This window comes from Mus musculus, chromosome 7, assembly GCF_000001635.26.
Source record: "Mus musculus strain C57BL/6J chromosome 7, GRCm38.p6 C57BL/6J".
NCBI classification, from domain to species: domain Eukaryota; kingdom Metazoa; phylum Chordata; class Mammalia; order Rodentia; family Muridae; genus Mus; species Mus musculus.
Genome location: NC_000073.6, coordinates 126380891 through 126397825, shown reverse-complemented (window position 1 = coordinate 126397825; position 16935 = coordinate 126380891). Strand labels below are relative to the sequence as shown.

Here is a 16935-nt window from a genome sequence, read left to right as displayed (position 1 = left end):
CAAGTGCTTGATTAAAGTCTTGTGCCACCACTGCCCAGTGATGTCTGCATTTCAAAGAGAAGACTCTACCTTGAATTGCTGAGTTGTGAAAAGGCAAGGGGTTTATTAAGACATTAGAAGGATTAGCATATGCACAACCATGGTACTGACAGTACTTACATTTTTTTCAGTTAATTTCCACATGCATGAGTGAATGCCAGCAGGGTATTGACCAGCAGACAAACATTAAACCATCAAAGACCTCTCAGAATTCAGACCTTTCTGAGTTTTGAAGTTGTATTGTTTCCCAAACGAGCTAAGTGTGCATAGCATGTTGCTGGAAAGCGCAGCTAGCTCCCAGTCAGTCTACAATCACGAGCATGAACCCTGGTGCTCTGTAGTACATTGTGCAGATAAGCGGCAGCAAGGCCTTTATCAAGAGTAACCCCGCTGTAAACCGAGAAGCATTCATATTTCAATGATCAGGAAAGAGGAGCCAGAAGGAAGCCTCTTTTCTTTGCAACAGGGAAGTAAGTCTCTTATTTTAATTTGTAATTGTCTTAAAAAGTGTTTCTGAGTTGTGCTGTGCTATGACATATATTGTTTTGATATTGTGTTTGTAGAGTATTTCAGAGGTGACATGCATGAAGGTGTTTAGTGTGGAATGGAACTCCTGCCACACAGAGGTTGAGGACACAAAAGGAATCCACAGCCCAAGATCTTCAGCTTCTAACCTTAGTTCCACAAGGCTTTTTCTGTGGCTTCCGAGAATGAGGACTACAATTCCCAGGATGCGCCAGTCTTTCACCAACCAGGAAAATGGATTTCTCTAATGGGCGGGCCCTGGGGAAGGCTGGGTCAGGAGGAAATTTAGCCAATGGATGAACTGTACAGAATCGAAACCTTTTTTGATTGTACCAAAGAGATTGGAATCTTTGGCGCCTTTGTTTTAGTGGAGGGTAGGTGATAGACAGGTAAGTAGACCAATGAGAACGTGGATAGGCGGATCCAGAGCGTGTGGGCGGGAAGAGATGATGACCGGCAGGCTGTTCGTCCAATGAAAGGGACAGACGCTAATACGGTGGGCCGGTGACTGTGTAGAGGCCGGTGTTTGTGGAAGCAGTGTGGGAGATGGCGGAACCACTGAGGGGACGTGGTCCGAGGTCCCGCGGTGGCCGAGGCGCTCGGAGAGCCCGAGGCGCCCGTGGCCGGTGTCCTCGCGCCCGGCAGTCTCCGGCTAGGCTCATTCCAGACACCGTGCTTGTGGACTTGGTCAGTGACAGCGACGAAGAGGTCTTGGAAGTCGCAGACCCAGTAGAGGTGCCGGTCGCCCGCCTCCCCGCGCCGGCTAAACCTGAGCAGGACAGCGACAGTGACAGTGAAGGGGCGGCCGAGGGGCCTGCGGGAGCCCCGCGTACATTGGTGCGACGGCGGCGGCGGCGGCTGCTGGATCCCGGAGAGGCGCCGGTGGTCCCAGTGTACTCCGGGAAGGTGCAGCAAGGTCCCCAAGGAGGGTTGTTGGGGGAGTGCTAAGACTGGCGTGGCGGGTTTGGCTTGGGGCAGTGTGTGTGTGTGATGAATACTTTTAGATTGGAGATACGAGGGGGTCGGTAATGTTAGATGTATGGAGTTATCTGGGATTGTATCTTCGGGTAGAGGGAGGCTGAGAGAGATCGAGGGACGATCGAGGGAAGCTGGCCTTCTAGATGCGCTTCAGGGATTGGAGTCCTTAGAGAAGACAAGTGCTGGAATCGAGGGAAGAGCCATTCTTGTCTTAAGTAGGGTTGGCAGGATGTGAGACCCACCTCCTCTTCCCCCTTTTGTCTTCGTAGGTACAGAGCAGCCTCAACCTCATTCCAGATAATTCATCCCTCTTGAAACTGTGCCCTTCAGAGCCTGAAGATGGTAAGAGTGGGTTTGTCGGGAGTACCCTGCACTGGCTTCTCTGAGACTTCCTAGAGTTTACATCCCTGTAGTCAGTGATATCTCCCCCCCCCCCCCGCGCCCCCCCCTCGCTCCAGCACCCTCCGTCCCCCTGCCCCCACCCCCACCCCTTTTCTCTGTGCTTCAGTGGTATCTAGGGTCTGGAGAATGATGCTCAAGTGTTATCCAGTTGACACACAATTTTGATTCTAAGTGGTATTGGGAAAATGGACTCCTGAGTCTGAGATAGGGGAAAGTTATGGTCCATAAAGATGCTGGTTCATTAATCAGAAGTCACAGGAACCTACTTAATAGCCATGTCCACCCCTTCCCCTCTTCGGGTCCTAACGGGCATATGGATATGTTAGAGTGAAGTTTGAGGTACCTACCCTTGACATTTTGATCTGTGTTATCATAATAGGGGTGAAGGGAGTTCTGAGACTCTGTGACATCTTGTTACACTCCTACAGTGTTCCATTCCTTGGGAACACTTTGGAGCCAGAAGAGTGTTTCTTTGACTTTATCAGAACTGCCCATTCTTTATTCTCTACTGATAAGTTTTTGCAAACCCTTTAATAAGGCCAGTGACTACGAGTCAAGGCTAATAGGGGAGTGATAACAGTCTGCAAAGACCTGGAACTAAGACTCCTTTCTGTTAGGTGAGGGCGTGTGGTAGGCTGATTGAGAACAGGCTCAGGAGTCTTGTGGCCTGTATTTGAATCCTTCATAACTGTGTGACTTTGAGCAAGTTTTCCTCATGAGGAGAATGGGGATAATAGTGGACCTATCTTAAAGATTTTTGGTGAGAACTAAAAGGATTTTGTGTATATTTTATTTGCCACATCCGTGGTTAGGATAGCACCTGGAATGTAGAAGTGTGACATGATAGAAAAGATATCCATGTGCAGGGTATCTTAGGAAGGGTTTTAAAAGTGTAGACTTGGAGTTGGGGCGATGGTTCAGTGGGTAAAAGCACTTGCCACACAAACCTGATACCTAACTACCATATAAGAAGAAGATGGGGTGGCATACACCTGTAATGATGCCACTCATACTGGGTACAGGAGAACACTGCTGGAAGCTCACACACCCAGTGGCAAAAATAACAGGGGAGACACTGACTCAGAAACGGGATAAAAGGAGAGAAAGTTGTCTTCTGCTGCCAACACATATGCTATGGCATGAACAATGCCCCTGCCTCCCTCCCCAGTAAATAAATCTTAAAGAAAAAAAGAAGCAGGCTGTCAGCCCTACAGCAGCTGCCATATTTAGTTAGGACAGTCTTTCTTTCCTTTATCTTTCTTTCTTTCTTTCATTCTTTTTTTTTTATAAGTTTTGTAGTTTTGTTGTTGTTGTTGTTGCTTTTTAAAAAGATTTATAGCCAGGCAGTGGTAGCGCATGCCTTTATTCCCAGCACTTGGGAGGCAGAGGCAGGTGGATTTCTGAGTTTGAGGCCAGCTTGGTCTACAGAGTGAGTTCTAGGACAGCCAGGGCTACACAGAGAAACCCTGTCTCGAAAAACCAAAACAAGCAAACAAACAACAAACACACACACACACACACACACGCGCGCACACACACATATATTATGTATATGACTGCACTGTAGTTGTACAGATGGTTGTGAACCATCATGTGGTTGCTCCGGCCCAAAGATTTACTTATTATTATATTTAAGTACACTGTAGCTGTCTTCCAACACACCAGAAAATGGTGCCAAATCTTATTACGGATGGTTGTGAGCCACCATGCAGTTGCTGGGATTTGAACTCAGGACCTTCAGAAGAGCAGTCAGTGCTCTTAAACGCTGAGCCATCTCTCCAGCCTCTAGGACAGTGTTTCTTAACCTCAGCATTGCTGATAACTTAGATTGGAAAATTCTTTGTTGTAGGGGACATTGTAGGAAGCAATTTTAGGATCCTGACCTCTAATCACTAGCTGTCAGTAGCACTCTCTAAAGCACTTCCTCTCTGTTCTGACAGCCAAAATCCCCTTCAGACCTTGTGACTTTAGATACCTGGGAGGCAAGCTTGTCTCTGGAAACTACTGTGTAGGGTTTATTATCATAGTTTCCTTTGCTCAGTCTTTATTCTGTGGCATTGAGAACTGAATGAAGAGCATGCTCATACTAAGCAGCATAAAGAAATGTGGGGCTGGAGAGATGGCTCAGTGGATAAGAGCTCTGACTACTCTTCCAGGAGTCCTTAGTTCAATTCTCAGCAACCACATGGTGGCTCACAACCATCTGTAATGGGATCTGATGCCCTCTTCTGGTGTGTCTGAAGACAGCTACAGTGTACTCATATAATAAATAAATCTTTAAAACAGAAAAAAAATTAAGTTTGAGTGAGTGTTGTAATGAAAAATAATAAATAGGGCCAGGGGAAGCCTGAAAGGCAACCCTGAAACTTCACTCATTTCCAAGGATCCACGTGGAAGGAAAGAGCCAACTCCTCAGAGTTGCTCTCTGATCTCCACATGCTGCATTCATCTCTCACAGACACGTGATTTTTTTTTTTTTAAAGACTAGTAAGTGGGGCCTGGAGAGATGGCTCAGTGGTTAAGAGCACTGACTGTTCTTCTGAAGGTCTTGAGTTCAAATCCCAACAACCACATGGTGGCTCACAAACACCCGTAATGAGATCTGATGCCCTCTTCTGGTGTGTTTGAAGTCAGCTACAGTGTACTTACATATAATAATAAATAAGTCTTTTTTTAAAAAGCATAGTAAATAAGTAAACAATTAAAAACCACCCCTCATATACTTGTCTACTATTGGAAAGTACTACATAGGGGCTGAGGTGATGGCCCCGTAAAGTGCTTACTGTGCAAGCCTAAGGACTTGCGTTTGACCCTCCAAACTCAAGTTGAAAAAAGCAGAGTGCTACATCCATTCCAGTTGTGACACACACAACAGGCCCCAAAAACCTGGGCGCTGTCCTGAGGTGAAAAGTTCACGGAAACTTAGTCTCCTGGAACCATGGCATCCTGTATAACGAATGCTCCAATGTCCTTGCTTTAGTGGTAAACGGATCTGTGTGCTTTCCCTTAATATTGCTTTATTATAAGTGCTTCTAAGGATTGATTTTTTTTTTGATATATAGCTAAGTTAGATTCCTCATCAGTCCTAGGTAGTCCTTGAGTCGAACTTGGGTTTTGAATTCAGTTAGAAAGTTGCCTATTCATTGACATGCAGAATTGCCTCTGATTGCTTCTTTTGGCTAAGATCAAGTGCAGAATTGCCTCTAGTAAACTGGGCGTGGTGGCGCACGCCTTTGATCCCAGCACAGGGGGGTGGGGGTGGGGTGGAGGGTGCGGATTTCTGAGTTCGAGGCCAGCCTGGTCTACAGAGTGAGTTCAGGACAGCCAGAGCTATACAGAGAAACCCTGTCTCAAACCACACCAAACAAACAAAAGCAAAAAAGAATTGCCTCTAGTATTATAAAAGAGATAGTGGAAGAAATCAGGCATTACTATCTACTACACAGAGTTAGAAATCTCAGGGCAAGCTACACCCATATGCAGGAATTTACCATTATCTAGGAAGAAGGAAGGTTGTGGTCTAAGGAGGAACCAGACCCATACACAGGAATTTACAATGGCCTAAGGGGGAGGTGGACTATACAATAGACTAGGAACTATGGAAAGGGCATGAAGTCCTTGCCCGTGACTAAGGTTAAGTGGACCTTAGGTAGAGCTGCTTTTGATTCCCAGTTAACATTGGATTTTATCCCAGTTGGTTCCTGCCAGTCCTTTGTAGGCATTCCTCTGTTTTGTGTCAGATGTACCTTGCCTGCTGTGATATCTGACTCCTTTGTTTTCTGTATTATAAAACTAGTGCTCGCTTTGAGACAAATTACATTCAGATCCACGCTCCCTTGTGTCACCCCTCCTTCTCCCCGACTCTTTGCCCACCTGTAACTGTTACCCGAGTTTTGCCCATGGATCGAGGACCCAAGTGAGGTTCGTCTGTGGCAGCAGAGCACGATGGCAATGCTGAACATCCCAGCATTGGAGAGCTGGAGAGAGCTGGATCCCTAGGGCTTGCTGGCCAACCAGCCTGGTCTGATCAGATGCATGGTGCCTGAGGAGTGACACTTGAGGTTGACTTCTGGTCTTTACATGTACACAAACACACTCAAACATGCACTTACACATGTGTACATATATATTCAAACTGCTATGTGTGCCTCCTATCTTTTAGCATTCCCCCCTCCTTTTGTTAGTGGGGATTGAACTCAGCTTTCAGGGCCCCTGGATGCTAGACATGTGCTCTATTACTGAACTACACTGCCACCTCTTGTCTACCCACTTTTAGAACAAAACTCAAAAGAACAAAAACTCCAGAGTGTCTTTGGTCCATGCTGGCCTCCAACTCCTGACCTCTGGCTCAGCCTCTGAGTACTGAGATTTGCATGTGCCACCACTCCTGGCCTCCTCTGCCCTTTCCTAAAGCCTTTGACTTGTTTCTTCTTGTCCTCCCCAACCATCTTTTAGCTAACCCTTTCCTCCCTCTTCTCTGCTCCTAGAGGCAGATCTGACAAATTCTGGCAGTTCTCCCTCTGAGGATGATGCCCTGCCTTCAGGTTCTCCCTGGAGAAAGAAGCTCAGAAAGAAGTGTGAGAAAGAAGAAAAGAAAATGGAAGAGTTTCCGTGAGTGAGGCTAGGACATTAAGACCCTAGGAGCAGGAAGAGCACTGGAAAGATGGGCTGAGGAAACAAAACTTGGGTAGCTTCCAGAAGGCCAAGGAGATGGGGTGGAAGATGAGGCTCAGATGTAGAGGGAAGTGGCTTGTCCTGGAGGGTGACACAGGAGCATCTCGATCACCCTTAGGAATGGTGGTGGAAATGTGGGTATGACTCAGATTCCACCAGCTGTCCCTGTCCACTCTGCTTTGTGTTCCTTATCTGTAAAATGGGGCTAGTCATGGTGCTACTTGAGAACTGTTAAGTTAGTGCCTGGTGTAATGTTGAACAATTGACATTTCCTCAATTTTGGATCATGTACATATGAAAACAATGTCTCTTACTGCACGTGTCTTCTAGTAAAGTGCCGCTGCTGGAAGGCTTTCCTCTAGATTCTCCACAGTCAGACTCCTGGAAGTTGCCAGCCCATGAAGGGAAGCATGTGCTGGAATCTCTCTTTTGCTACCATCCTTGCCTTTCTCTTCTTTCTGTAGGGACCAGGACATCTCTCCTTTGCCCCAACCTTCGTCAAGGAACAAAAGCAGAAAGCATACGGAGGCGCTCCAGAAGCTAAGGTGCTGGGGTCTGGGACTGTGTCTAGGGCGGAGAAGGGCGGTTTGAGAGGATCCTCGGCCTTAGTGTTCCAATGTCTTGTCCATACCCAGGGAAGTGAACAAGCGTCTCCAAGATCTCCGCTCCTGCCTGAGCCCCAAGCAGCACCAGAGTCCAGCCCTTCAGAGCACAGATGATGAGGTGGTCCTAGTGGAAGGGCCTGTCTTGCCACAGAGCTCTCGACTCTTTACACTCAAGATCCGGTGCCGGGCTGACCTAGTGAGACTGCCTGTCAGGATGGTGAGTTCTTGGAATCACATGGGCAGGGTCAGAGAGACAGACCCATCCTCCTTCCCACCATGCTCTCCAGGGCCACCGGCCTCCCTTTCATCTCTCCATGCCTTGGCACTTGGTGTTCCGTTTGTCTGTATTTTTCCTGTATTCTTATCTTTTTTGGCAAAATTTACCCATCTTTCAAGGCTTCTTAGGCATATCATCTTCAGGCCAGGTATAGTGGTTAGCACATATCTGTAATGTCAGCACATAGGAGGTGAAGGCATGAGGATCTAGAATTTGAAACTAGCATGAACTATATAGCTATTTGAAAAAGCAAACACATACACAAAAATACATGGTATCTTTATGAATGTCTTAGTTAGGGTTTTAATGCTGTAAAGAGACCATGACCAAGACAACTCTTTCTTATAAAAGAAAACATTTCATTGAGGCTGGCTTACATTTTTAGAAGTTCAGTCTGTTATCATCATGGCAGGAAGGAAGCATGGCAGCAGGCACATCTTGTAGGCAGGACATGTCTTGGGTCTAAGGCTTTGTGGATGTGTGGGTGTGTTGCTGCCTTTATCCTTCCACTGGGAGTCCTGCCTGGCTACAGGAAGTGGGCGCTTCAGGATCTATATCCCCAACTGCTAGGAATCTCAGCTAGAGTCACCCCTTGCCCCCTTAGACCCTCTGGAGACTCTCCTCATCCCAGATTTCTGGAATGTCCTAGAGATTGCCTCCGTGCCCCAGCTGATCTCCCTTCTCCCCTGCTCATATGACCCCCCCCCCACCTTACTCCCCTCCCCATCCCCTCGTCCACCCACTGTGCATAATGAATAGCTATCACAATCTATCCCTTGTCAATTTGATGTATAATCATATCTCATGTTCAAATAAAAACAATAACCAGGTAATCATGGCTAATATGATATAACTGTCCCTCTTACAACAACAAACACAAAAAATAAGCTTATCTGTGTGTGATCTTGGCCAGAGGTCACTATTCCCTTAATTCTATTTAATATCCTTAAAAACAGGATTTAGCTCTATTGCACTTCCTGGTGCCCCTTTAATCCTTGACCCATACATTTTGTATTTTTCTTTTCTAGGCTTGCCAAGCTTGATCAAAATGTTCTTCATAAGAGAGAACTACAGGACAGAGTCTATGCTAGTTTTTTTTGATATTTCCTTTGTCAGTGCAATTAATCTAAGTCTCTTCACTTTAACCTCAGGCAGACTCTTCAGACAAGGGCAAAAAGCAGCTACATTGTTCACCAAAATATCACAAAAACAGTATGTAGGCCACATAGTAAAATTCTTCTCCTCTGAAACCTCTTGAATCAGACATCCCTCCCCCCCCAACAGTACAAATCACCCTCAGCACCATGGTCTTACATGGTTCTACTAGTGTGGCCCATTAAGGCCCGCCTGAAGCATATCACTGCTTTCCAAAGTCCCAAAATCCACATTCCTCCAAACAAAAGCCTGATCAGGTCCCTGGTACCAACTTCTGTCTTAAGGTTTTAGTGCTGTGAAGAAACTTCATGACCATGGTGACTCTTTTTTTTTTTTTTTTTTTTTTGGTTTTTGGTTTTTGGTTTTTCGAGACAGGGTTTCTCTGTGTAGCCCTGGCTGTCCTGGAACTCACTCTGTAAACCAGGCTGGCCTTGAACTCTGAAATCCGCCTCCCAAGTGCTAGGATTACAGGCGTGCGCCACCACTGCCTGGCCCAAGGCAACTCTTATAAAGGCAAACACTTAGTTGGGGCTTGCTTATGGTTTCAGAGGCTTAGTCCATTATCATCATGGCAGGAAGCATGGTAGCATGCAGGCAGATATGGTGCTGGAGAAGGAGCTGAGAGTTCCTTGTCTTAATCTGAAGGCAGCCAGGAAGAGACTGTATTCCACACTGGGCAGAGACTGAGCATAGGAGACCTCATAGCTCACTTACACAGTGATGCGCTTCCTTCAACAAGGCCACATCTTCTCTTTCTCTTGTCTTTATGCATATGTTCCTGTGGGTGTGTGCCTGAGTGCACAGGGTGGGGTGGGGTGGGGTGCTTGAGTGTATGCATGAGCTTGTGGTAGCCAGAGGATGGTAGCTGGTATCAGTTGGTTTCTGCATGAGCTCTTCCTCAGCCTGGAGCTCATTGATGCAGTTCTTCATCTTCACCTCTTCAGCACAGGGATTTCAGGTGCTGCCTGTCACTCCTAGCTTTTCTCGTAGTGCCAAAGATCCAAGGTCAGATCTTGCTTATATGCTAGGCACTTTTGACTGAACTATTTCCTTAGCCCCGGCTATTTAATTTCTCTGTGCTATTTGCTGGGACCACTGCTTGCCAGGTAAGTATGAAGAATCTCACAAGTAGCCCAGGCCAGAAACTCATGCTTGTGGTGGTGGCTCCGAGGTGGGGTGCGGAGTCTCAAGATTCTTCTTCCCTTTTAAAAGATTTATTTATTTTATATATATATGTATATATACACTGTAGCTGATTTCAAACACACCAGAAGAGGTGTCAGATCTCATTATGGGTGGTTGTGCGCCACCATGTGGTTGCTGGGATTTGAACTCATGACCTTTGGAAGAGCAATCAATGCTCTTACCCACTGAGCCATCTTGCCAGCCCAAGATTCTTCTTTTTATCTTGTAGTCGGAGCCCCTTCAGAATGTGGTGGATCACATGGCCAATCATCTTGGGGTGTCTCCAAACAGGATTCTTTTGCTTTTTGGAGAGAGTGAACTGTCTCCTACTGCCACCCCTAGTACCCTAAAGCTTGGAGTGGCTGACATCATTGGTGAGTGGAAGGCAAGGAAGAGGGGCCTTGCAGAAACTTAGCAGGATCTGCTCCCAGAACTCCTACTACTTTACTGTCACCTCACTCCTGCTCTCCACAGATTGTGTGGTGCTAGCAAGCTCTTCAGAGGCCACAGAGACATCCCAGGAGCTCCGGCTCCGGGTGCAGGGGAAGGAGAAACACCAGATGTTGGAGATCTCACTGTCTCCTGTGAGTAGAAGTGCTGCCCACGCCCCTCCTTTTTCCTTAGCCAGTCTCCCGTCAGTTGGTCAGTTGCCAAGTAATGGACTCCTAACCCTGACTTGCTGAAATGCCCCTCTGCTAACTGCTACTCAGTCTAGGACATGGAAAGAAAGAGTGTATTAGTTACTCTCTGTTGCTATGATACAACACCATGACCAAGGCAACTTACAGAAGTGATATGTTTTGGGCTATGGTTCTAGAGGTTAGAGTCCATGATGACTGAGTTCAGGCAGGCTGCAAGGCTGCTGAAACAGCAGCTGCGAGCTTCCCAGGAAACACCTAAAGGGCATGGTTTGTTTTGCTTACTTACTCACTTTATATCCTGCTCACTGCCCTGCTCCCAGTCACCCCTCTCAGAATCCTTCCCTCCATCCCTCCTCCCCTTCTCCTCTGAGAGAATGGGGTCCCCCTGGGTATCCCTCCACCCTGGCACTTCAAGTCTCGGTGAAGCTTGGTGCTTCCTCCCACTGAGGCCAGACAAGGCAGCCCAGCTAGAAGAACATATCCCACCATCAGGCAACAGCTTTTGAGATAACCCCACTCCAGTTATTTGGGACCCACATGAAGACCAAGCTACACGTGTGAGACATATGTGTGGGGAGGCCTAGCTCCAACCCTTGTATGTTCTTTGGTTGGTGGTTCAGTCTCTGAGAGCCCCAAGGGTCCAGGTTAGTTGACTCTGTTGTCTTCCTGTGGAGTTCCTATCCCCTTCTGGGATTTCTTTTAATTAGTTCATTATTTTTTTATTGTTTTGTTTTGTTTTCTCTGTGTAGCCTTGGCTGTCCTGGAACTCACTTTGTAGACCAGGCTGGCCTCGAAATCAGAAATCCGCCTGCCTCTGCCTCCCAAGTGCTGGGATTAAAGGCGTGTGCCACCACGCCAGGCTTAATTTTTAATATAGGATGCCTTTATCACAACTTGTGGACTTGGAATTACAGAAATTGATTCTTATAGTTTTTTAGACTCAAGTTCCACGTTGAATCTTCTTTCTCTCTTTATAGCTTTGGTAGCATTCAAAGCTCCCTGGTGTATTTCTGGTGTCCCTCTGTTTTCTCTTGTGAAGACCTAAATCATAATGGATTAACCATCTGAATAAAGTGTGACCACATCGTGCCTTGATTATAACTGCAGAGGCTAAGTGCATTAAGACCCCGTTGACAGGCACAGGACAGGCTGTCTTTGGGGCACACAGTTCAAACCATAACACTTTTCTTTTCTTTCTTTCTTTCTTTCTTTCTTTCTTTCTTTCTTTCTTTCTTTCTTTCGATTTATTTATTATTATACATAAGTACACTGTAGCTGACTTCAGACGCACCAGAAGAGGGCGTCAGATCTCATTACGGGTGGTTGTGAGCCACCATGTGGTTGCTGGGATTTGAACTCAGGACTTTCCCAAGAGCAGTCAGTGCTCTTATCCACTGAGCCATCTTGCCAGCCCCCATAACACTTTTCTTTTTTTTTTTTTTTTCTTTTGCAAATACATCTGTATAGTCTTTCTTCTTTTTTTTTTTTTCCATTTTTTATTAGGTATTTAGCTCATTTACATTTCCAATGCTATACCAAAAGTCCCCCATACCCACCCCCCCCATAACACTTTTCTAAGTCACATAATTTACTTTAGAATCTGTGTTTACTCCATCCGTGCTGTTTCAGAGGGGTGTGACTGGGGCTTAGAGAATCTGTTTATCCCCTATCCTGTATCCTGGAGTCTTGTCCTCCATGGTTGCCACTACAGTTCCTGAAGAACCTGTGACTAGTTCCCAGAGAGGAGCCTGCCTTCCCTCCAGGGCTCTCAGTCTCCTGATGTGCCCTTATCCTCCTTGTGTCTTGGCTTGTTTTGTTTTGCTTTGCTTAATTTAGTTTCAAACAGGGTCTCTTTATGTAGCCTAGGGTGGCCTGAGACTCACTCTGTAGCCCAGGCTGGTCTGAAGCTCACTGTGTAACCCAGGTTAAGTTGAGACTTACTGGATCACCCAAGCTGGTCTACAATTATGATCTTTCTGCCTCCACCCTGCAAGCACTGCCATTTCAGGCATGTGTTGCATGGTCAGCTAAAAGTCAACTTTTCCGTTTTGGCGCTGGGGAATAAACTTGCTAGAACATTGGACTTGAAAGTGTGTGTGTGTGAGACCACTGCTCCTGGCCACCAACCCATTTTCTGTCTATCTCTGTAGGTTCTCCCAGCCTGCCTTTCACATTTTTGCATGTGTTGTTTATATCTCTATGCAGGATTCTCCTCTTAAGGTTCTCATGTCACACTATGAGGAAGCCATGGGACTCTCTGGACACAAGCTCTCCTTCTTCTTTGATGGGACAAAGCTTTCAGGCAAGGAGCTGCCAGCTGATCTGGGCCTGGAATCCGGAGATCTCATCGAAGTCTGGGGCTGAAGCTCTCACCCTGTTCGGACGCAAAGCCAAGACATGGAGACAATAGCTCCCAATTTTATTATTGTGATTTTTCGCCCCATAAGGGCTAACAGAAACTGAATTAGAACTTGTTTACTTATTTATTTCTGGTGCTGGGGATTGAACCCCAGACTATGCACATGCTAAGGATGTATGAAGTGGAGGCAAAACCAAGGCATTACCTTTAGCCAGCCTCTAGTAGACTGTAGTGTCAAGCAAGTGGCTACTTGGTAGTTGTGTGGCTCTGTGTATGTTTGTGCTGTATTTGGCAGCCCCTGGGGCACATAGAAGGGACCTTGGCTTCCCTACCATTTCACGTTCGCTGGTGCCCTTTCCTTCATCAGATGACTTCTGTGAAGCTGCCTATGTTGAGTGTGTTGAACTAAATGAGCTCTGCTTTGGGTGTCCAGGCCTGGGGTTTGTGCCGCAGTTGGAGCCAGCAGTGACTTCACTCTGACTTGGGACTGAGAATGCATTTCCTGGTGGAGACACTCGGGTGCAGAAATATAACAGAAGGTGACATACATGCTGAAGCTGAGGACTAGGTCGAAAGTTAACGACGTTGCATTTTCAGCCTTGGGTATCCTCTCTGCCTGCCAGGACTCTAGCCAGTGTCTGGTACACACTTCTTGGCATGGACACCTAGCCATAATCAAATACATAGAGCCGTTGAGTGTTAGATCACTCTAGTTCTCGGTCTTCCTCCCTCACGCTCTCTCTCTCCAGTTAGTACCTATCTGGGATATTGGTACCTTTGGATATGAATGTCCTTATAAGAAAATATTCTGAACACATGTGGTTTTACTGTATACACACGGAGTTGTGCAATAGATAGTCTGTCTTCAGTCAGAATGAGTAACAGTCTAGCCATGTTAGCGCCTTCTAGGTCCGTCGTTGCTTGGATCTCTGTGGGTGCCACATAGTGGCATTAGATGCTTTTACTCACACATTGCCTTAAGGGGGATGCCCAAGTCTCCAGCTCCTTGGGACCATATTCCAGGCCACAGCAAACATCTTTCATGTGTCCCCTTTGGGCCTGGGTAGGTCTTTCTTTGGTGTGCTTGTCCAGGCTGGGACTGTGGCTTATACAGGTTCTTTTTTCTTGGGGCTTCTCTTTCCTTATCTTTACCAGCATTTGGCGCTGTTGAAATCCTGATTTTGGCAGTCAGTGTGTATAAAGCACCACATATCTTAATATCCCTTTATCTGAAGACCATTTCTTACGCATGGCCACCTTCTGGTTTTTCTTTGTCAGCTGCTGTATTCTCGGGAGGCGGCTTCCTCTTGCTTGTGTTTCCTTTCCTTGAGGAGTTGCTTGTGTTCTGGGCGGTTGCAAAAACCCTCAGAACAGCACTTTGTGTATCCAGGGGATTTTCACCAAACATACATTCTTAATTTTAATGTATACAGTTGGCTTTTGTTAGGAAGTTTTGTTTTGATTTTTTGTTTTTAAGGGAAAATACAAAGGAGCTTCCAGAGTGGGGGCGGGGGGTGGGGTGGGGGTGGGGGCGGTAGTGGAGAATCTCAGGATTGATACGTTTGGGTTTCCAAGCTAGTTTAAGAGACTTTGATTTTCTTCTTTTAGCTCCATAGTTTTTTGTTCTTTTGTTTTTTTTTGTTTTTGTTTTGTTTTGTTTTGTTTTGTTTTGTTTTGTTTTTTTCTCTCATATTGAGACCACTAGATGAGACTAGAGTTCTAACTGGTCTACTCTGGTGTAGGTAGATTGTTCTGAGCCCTCTACCCAGGTTCTCACTGGTTGCTGCTGGGCTCCTGACTATTGTGTGTTACTTATAAACTGTCTAAAATGCACCTTTGTGCCGGAGAACAAGTTGTATTTTGTTTTTAATTATAACGAGCCAGTTTTCTAAGCTTTGTCTACTAAAACAAAATAAAAACATTATAGTCTGATTTTCACAAAAGTATGCCAACTCCCTTTTTTTGTGAGAATATATGCCATTCCTTTGACTTTTGTAACATTTTTAAAAATCCATGATATAGTATAGCTTCCAGGTTTTTCAGCTCTTGTATGCCCATTGGTTAGTAAGTCTGAACACACTATTATGTATCCATCCAATCTCAACTGAATAAAGGGAGATGCCTTTTGGAGCACTTGCTGGTTTCTGTCTTTGTGGTTCTCATGTGATCCCACTTGACATTTCTGTGACAGAGACATTAGTTATTCCCACACACCCATCCTTCTTTGTCCTCAGTTAACACAATCCACAGCTTTTAACCCACACAAACTCTCAGAATGAAGACACTGTAGACAGTCCTGAGAGTCTGTGAAGCTGCCGTGGACTCAACCATGGATCGAAATCATTAGGGAAACTTGGCCATGAGATTACCTTGCCCGTAATCTCAGAACTTGGGAGGCAGTCGGTTTGTGAATTTGAGGCTAGCCTGGGCTACACACCAAAACCCTATCTAATTTGTTATATATGGGAAAATATTTGTGCCAGAACTCTTACAGACTCTTCTTCATCGCTGTTCCCTGAAAGACATGGTATAACTGTTAATATGGCACCCGAACCGCCTGAGGCATCAAAAGGACTCTAGCTAGATATAATTCAGCCTCCTGGGGTGGAAGTGGTAAGGGCTTCCCTTCCAGGAACATCTGTAGAGGCTGTGTACATGCCTCTGCTTGGTTCCTTCCTGACAGTTGGAGGGAGAGTGTTCTATGGACACAGGACTCAATGAATGGGAACACAGACAGGGAGCCTGTCTTGGTCTCCGAGCCATACCTTAGGGTCCCACAATGCCTTGTTGAAATCACTTACCTAAGTAAGTGCTGCTGTCACAGCAGCATAAAAGATGTGTCTATCACAAACAAAAAATTAGTGGTTGCTGTTGGGCAGTGGACCAGTTTCCCCAGATGTCTAGTTGCAGGAGTGAAAGGGGCATGAATATGTACCTAACTTCTCTCCAGGCCTGGGGGTGCAGGCCTATAATCCTGGTTACTCAGTAGGCTGAGGCAGGGCCTGCCTGGGCTAGAGTGAGTTCAAGGCCAGTTTGTCCAGTGCACTGAAACCCTGTCTCGAAAATAAAACGCTGGGCTGAAGGCATAGCTCAGCAGTTCTGTGCTTTCCCCGCTTTAGGGCCAATCCCTGGCTTGTTGAATTCTGTAGGGTTGTTAAACTGTGTGGTTGGACCTTTGACTCCTTAGCTTGAAGGTTTAGATTCCTCCAATTTCCCCTTGTACTTAACAAATAGTATTCTTTTGAAACTTTAATGAACATTTACTCAGCGTCTCAGGACAAGGTGGCATTTCCTATGATCTCACTCCTCAGAGCCCCACAATGAAGCAGAAATATTACAGAGAAACTAACGCTTAATGAGATAACCCTGCTACCATCACCCACTGCAGAGTCAGATTTCCATACAAGTGGGCTGGACCTGAGACTCAGAATTCATGAGGTTGACACACTTGAGTGTGTATATAGTGTCCTGGGGTCCTTGGAAACCACTGGAGAGATGGCTCAGTGGCACAGAGTAGTTGCTGCAGAGGACCAGAGCTTAGTTCTCGGCACCCACATGAGGCAGTTCACATCTGCCTGAAACTGCCCAGGGGATCCAGTGCCCTCTTCCAGGTTCTCCAGACATTTGTACACACGTGGCATGTACTCACACAGATATAAACACAAATTATCATTTTTTAAAAATGGAAGGGCCAGGCCCGGCAGTGGTGGTGCACACCTTTAATCCCAGCACTCGGGAGGCAGAGGCAGGCAGATTTCTGAGTTTGAGGCCAGCCTGGTCTACAAAGTGAGTTCCAGGACAGCCAGAGTTATACAGAGAAACCTTGTCTCAAAAAAACAAAAAAATAAACAAACAAACAAAAAGCCTGGAAGGGCCTGCTGTGCTGGTACACACCTTTAATCCCAGCACTCGGGAGGCAGAGGCAGGCAGATTTCTGAGTTTGAGGTCAACCTGGTCTACAAAGTGAGTTCCAGGACAGCCATGGCTATACAGAGAAACCCTGTCTCAAAAAACAAAAAACAAACAAACAAACAAAAACCCAAAAACAAAAAAAAAAGAAAGTGGGTAGGGAGCTGGAGAGATTAGAGGTTCAGA

At 46.1% G+C, this 16935-nt stretch overlaps 1 protein-coding gene across 2 annotated transcripts; it reads left to right on the top strand.

Moving 5' to 3' along the window:
• The first annotated feature begins 1029 nt into the window (after nucleotides 1-1029).
• Nfatc2ip (nuclear factor of activated T cells, cytoplasmic, calcineurin dependent 2 interacting protein) lies at nucleotides 1030-14973 on the top strand. Of its 2 annotated transcripts, NM_010900.3 has the most exons (8): nucleotides 1089-1470; nucleotides 1812-1884; nucleotides 6432-6555; nucleotides 7083-7163; nucleotides 7254-7440; nucleotides 10070-10214; nucleotides 10315-10424; nucleotides 12687-14972. In NM_010900.3, exons 1-8 carry the CDS (start codon nucleotides 1111-1113, stop codon nucleotides 12843-12845), a joined length of 1239 nt encoding a protein of 412 aa, NP_035030.2. In that variant the 5' UTR covers nucleotides 1089-1110; the 3' UTR covers nucleotides 12846-14972. The 2 variants fall into 2 exon arrangements, with proteins under 2 accessions (XP_006507493.1, NP_035030.2); XM_006507430.4 differs by lacking the exons at nucleotides 10070-10214; nucleotides 10315-10424 and having other exon boundaries at nucleotides 1030-1470; nucleotides 12687-14973.
• Nucleotides 14974-16935: the final 1962 nt, after the last annotated feature.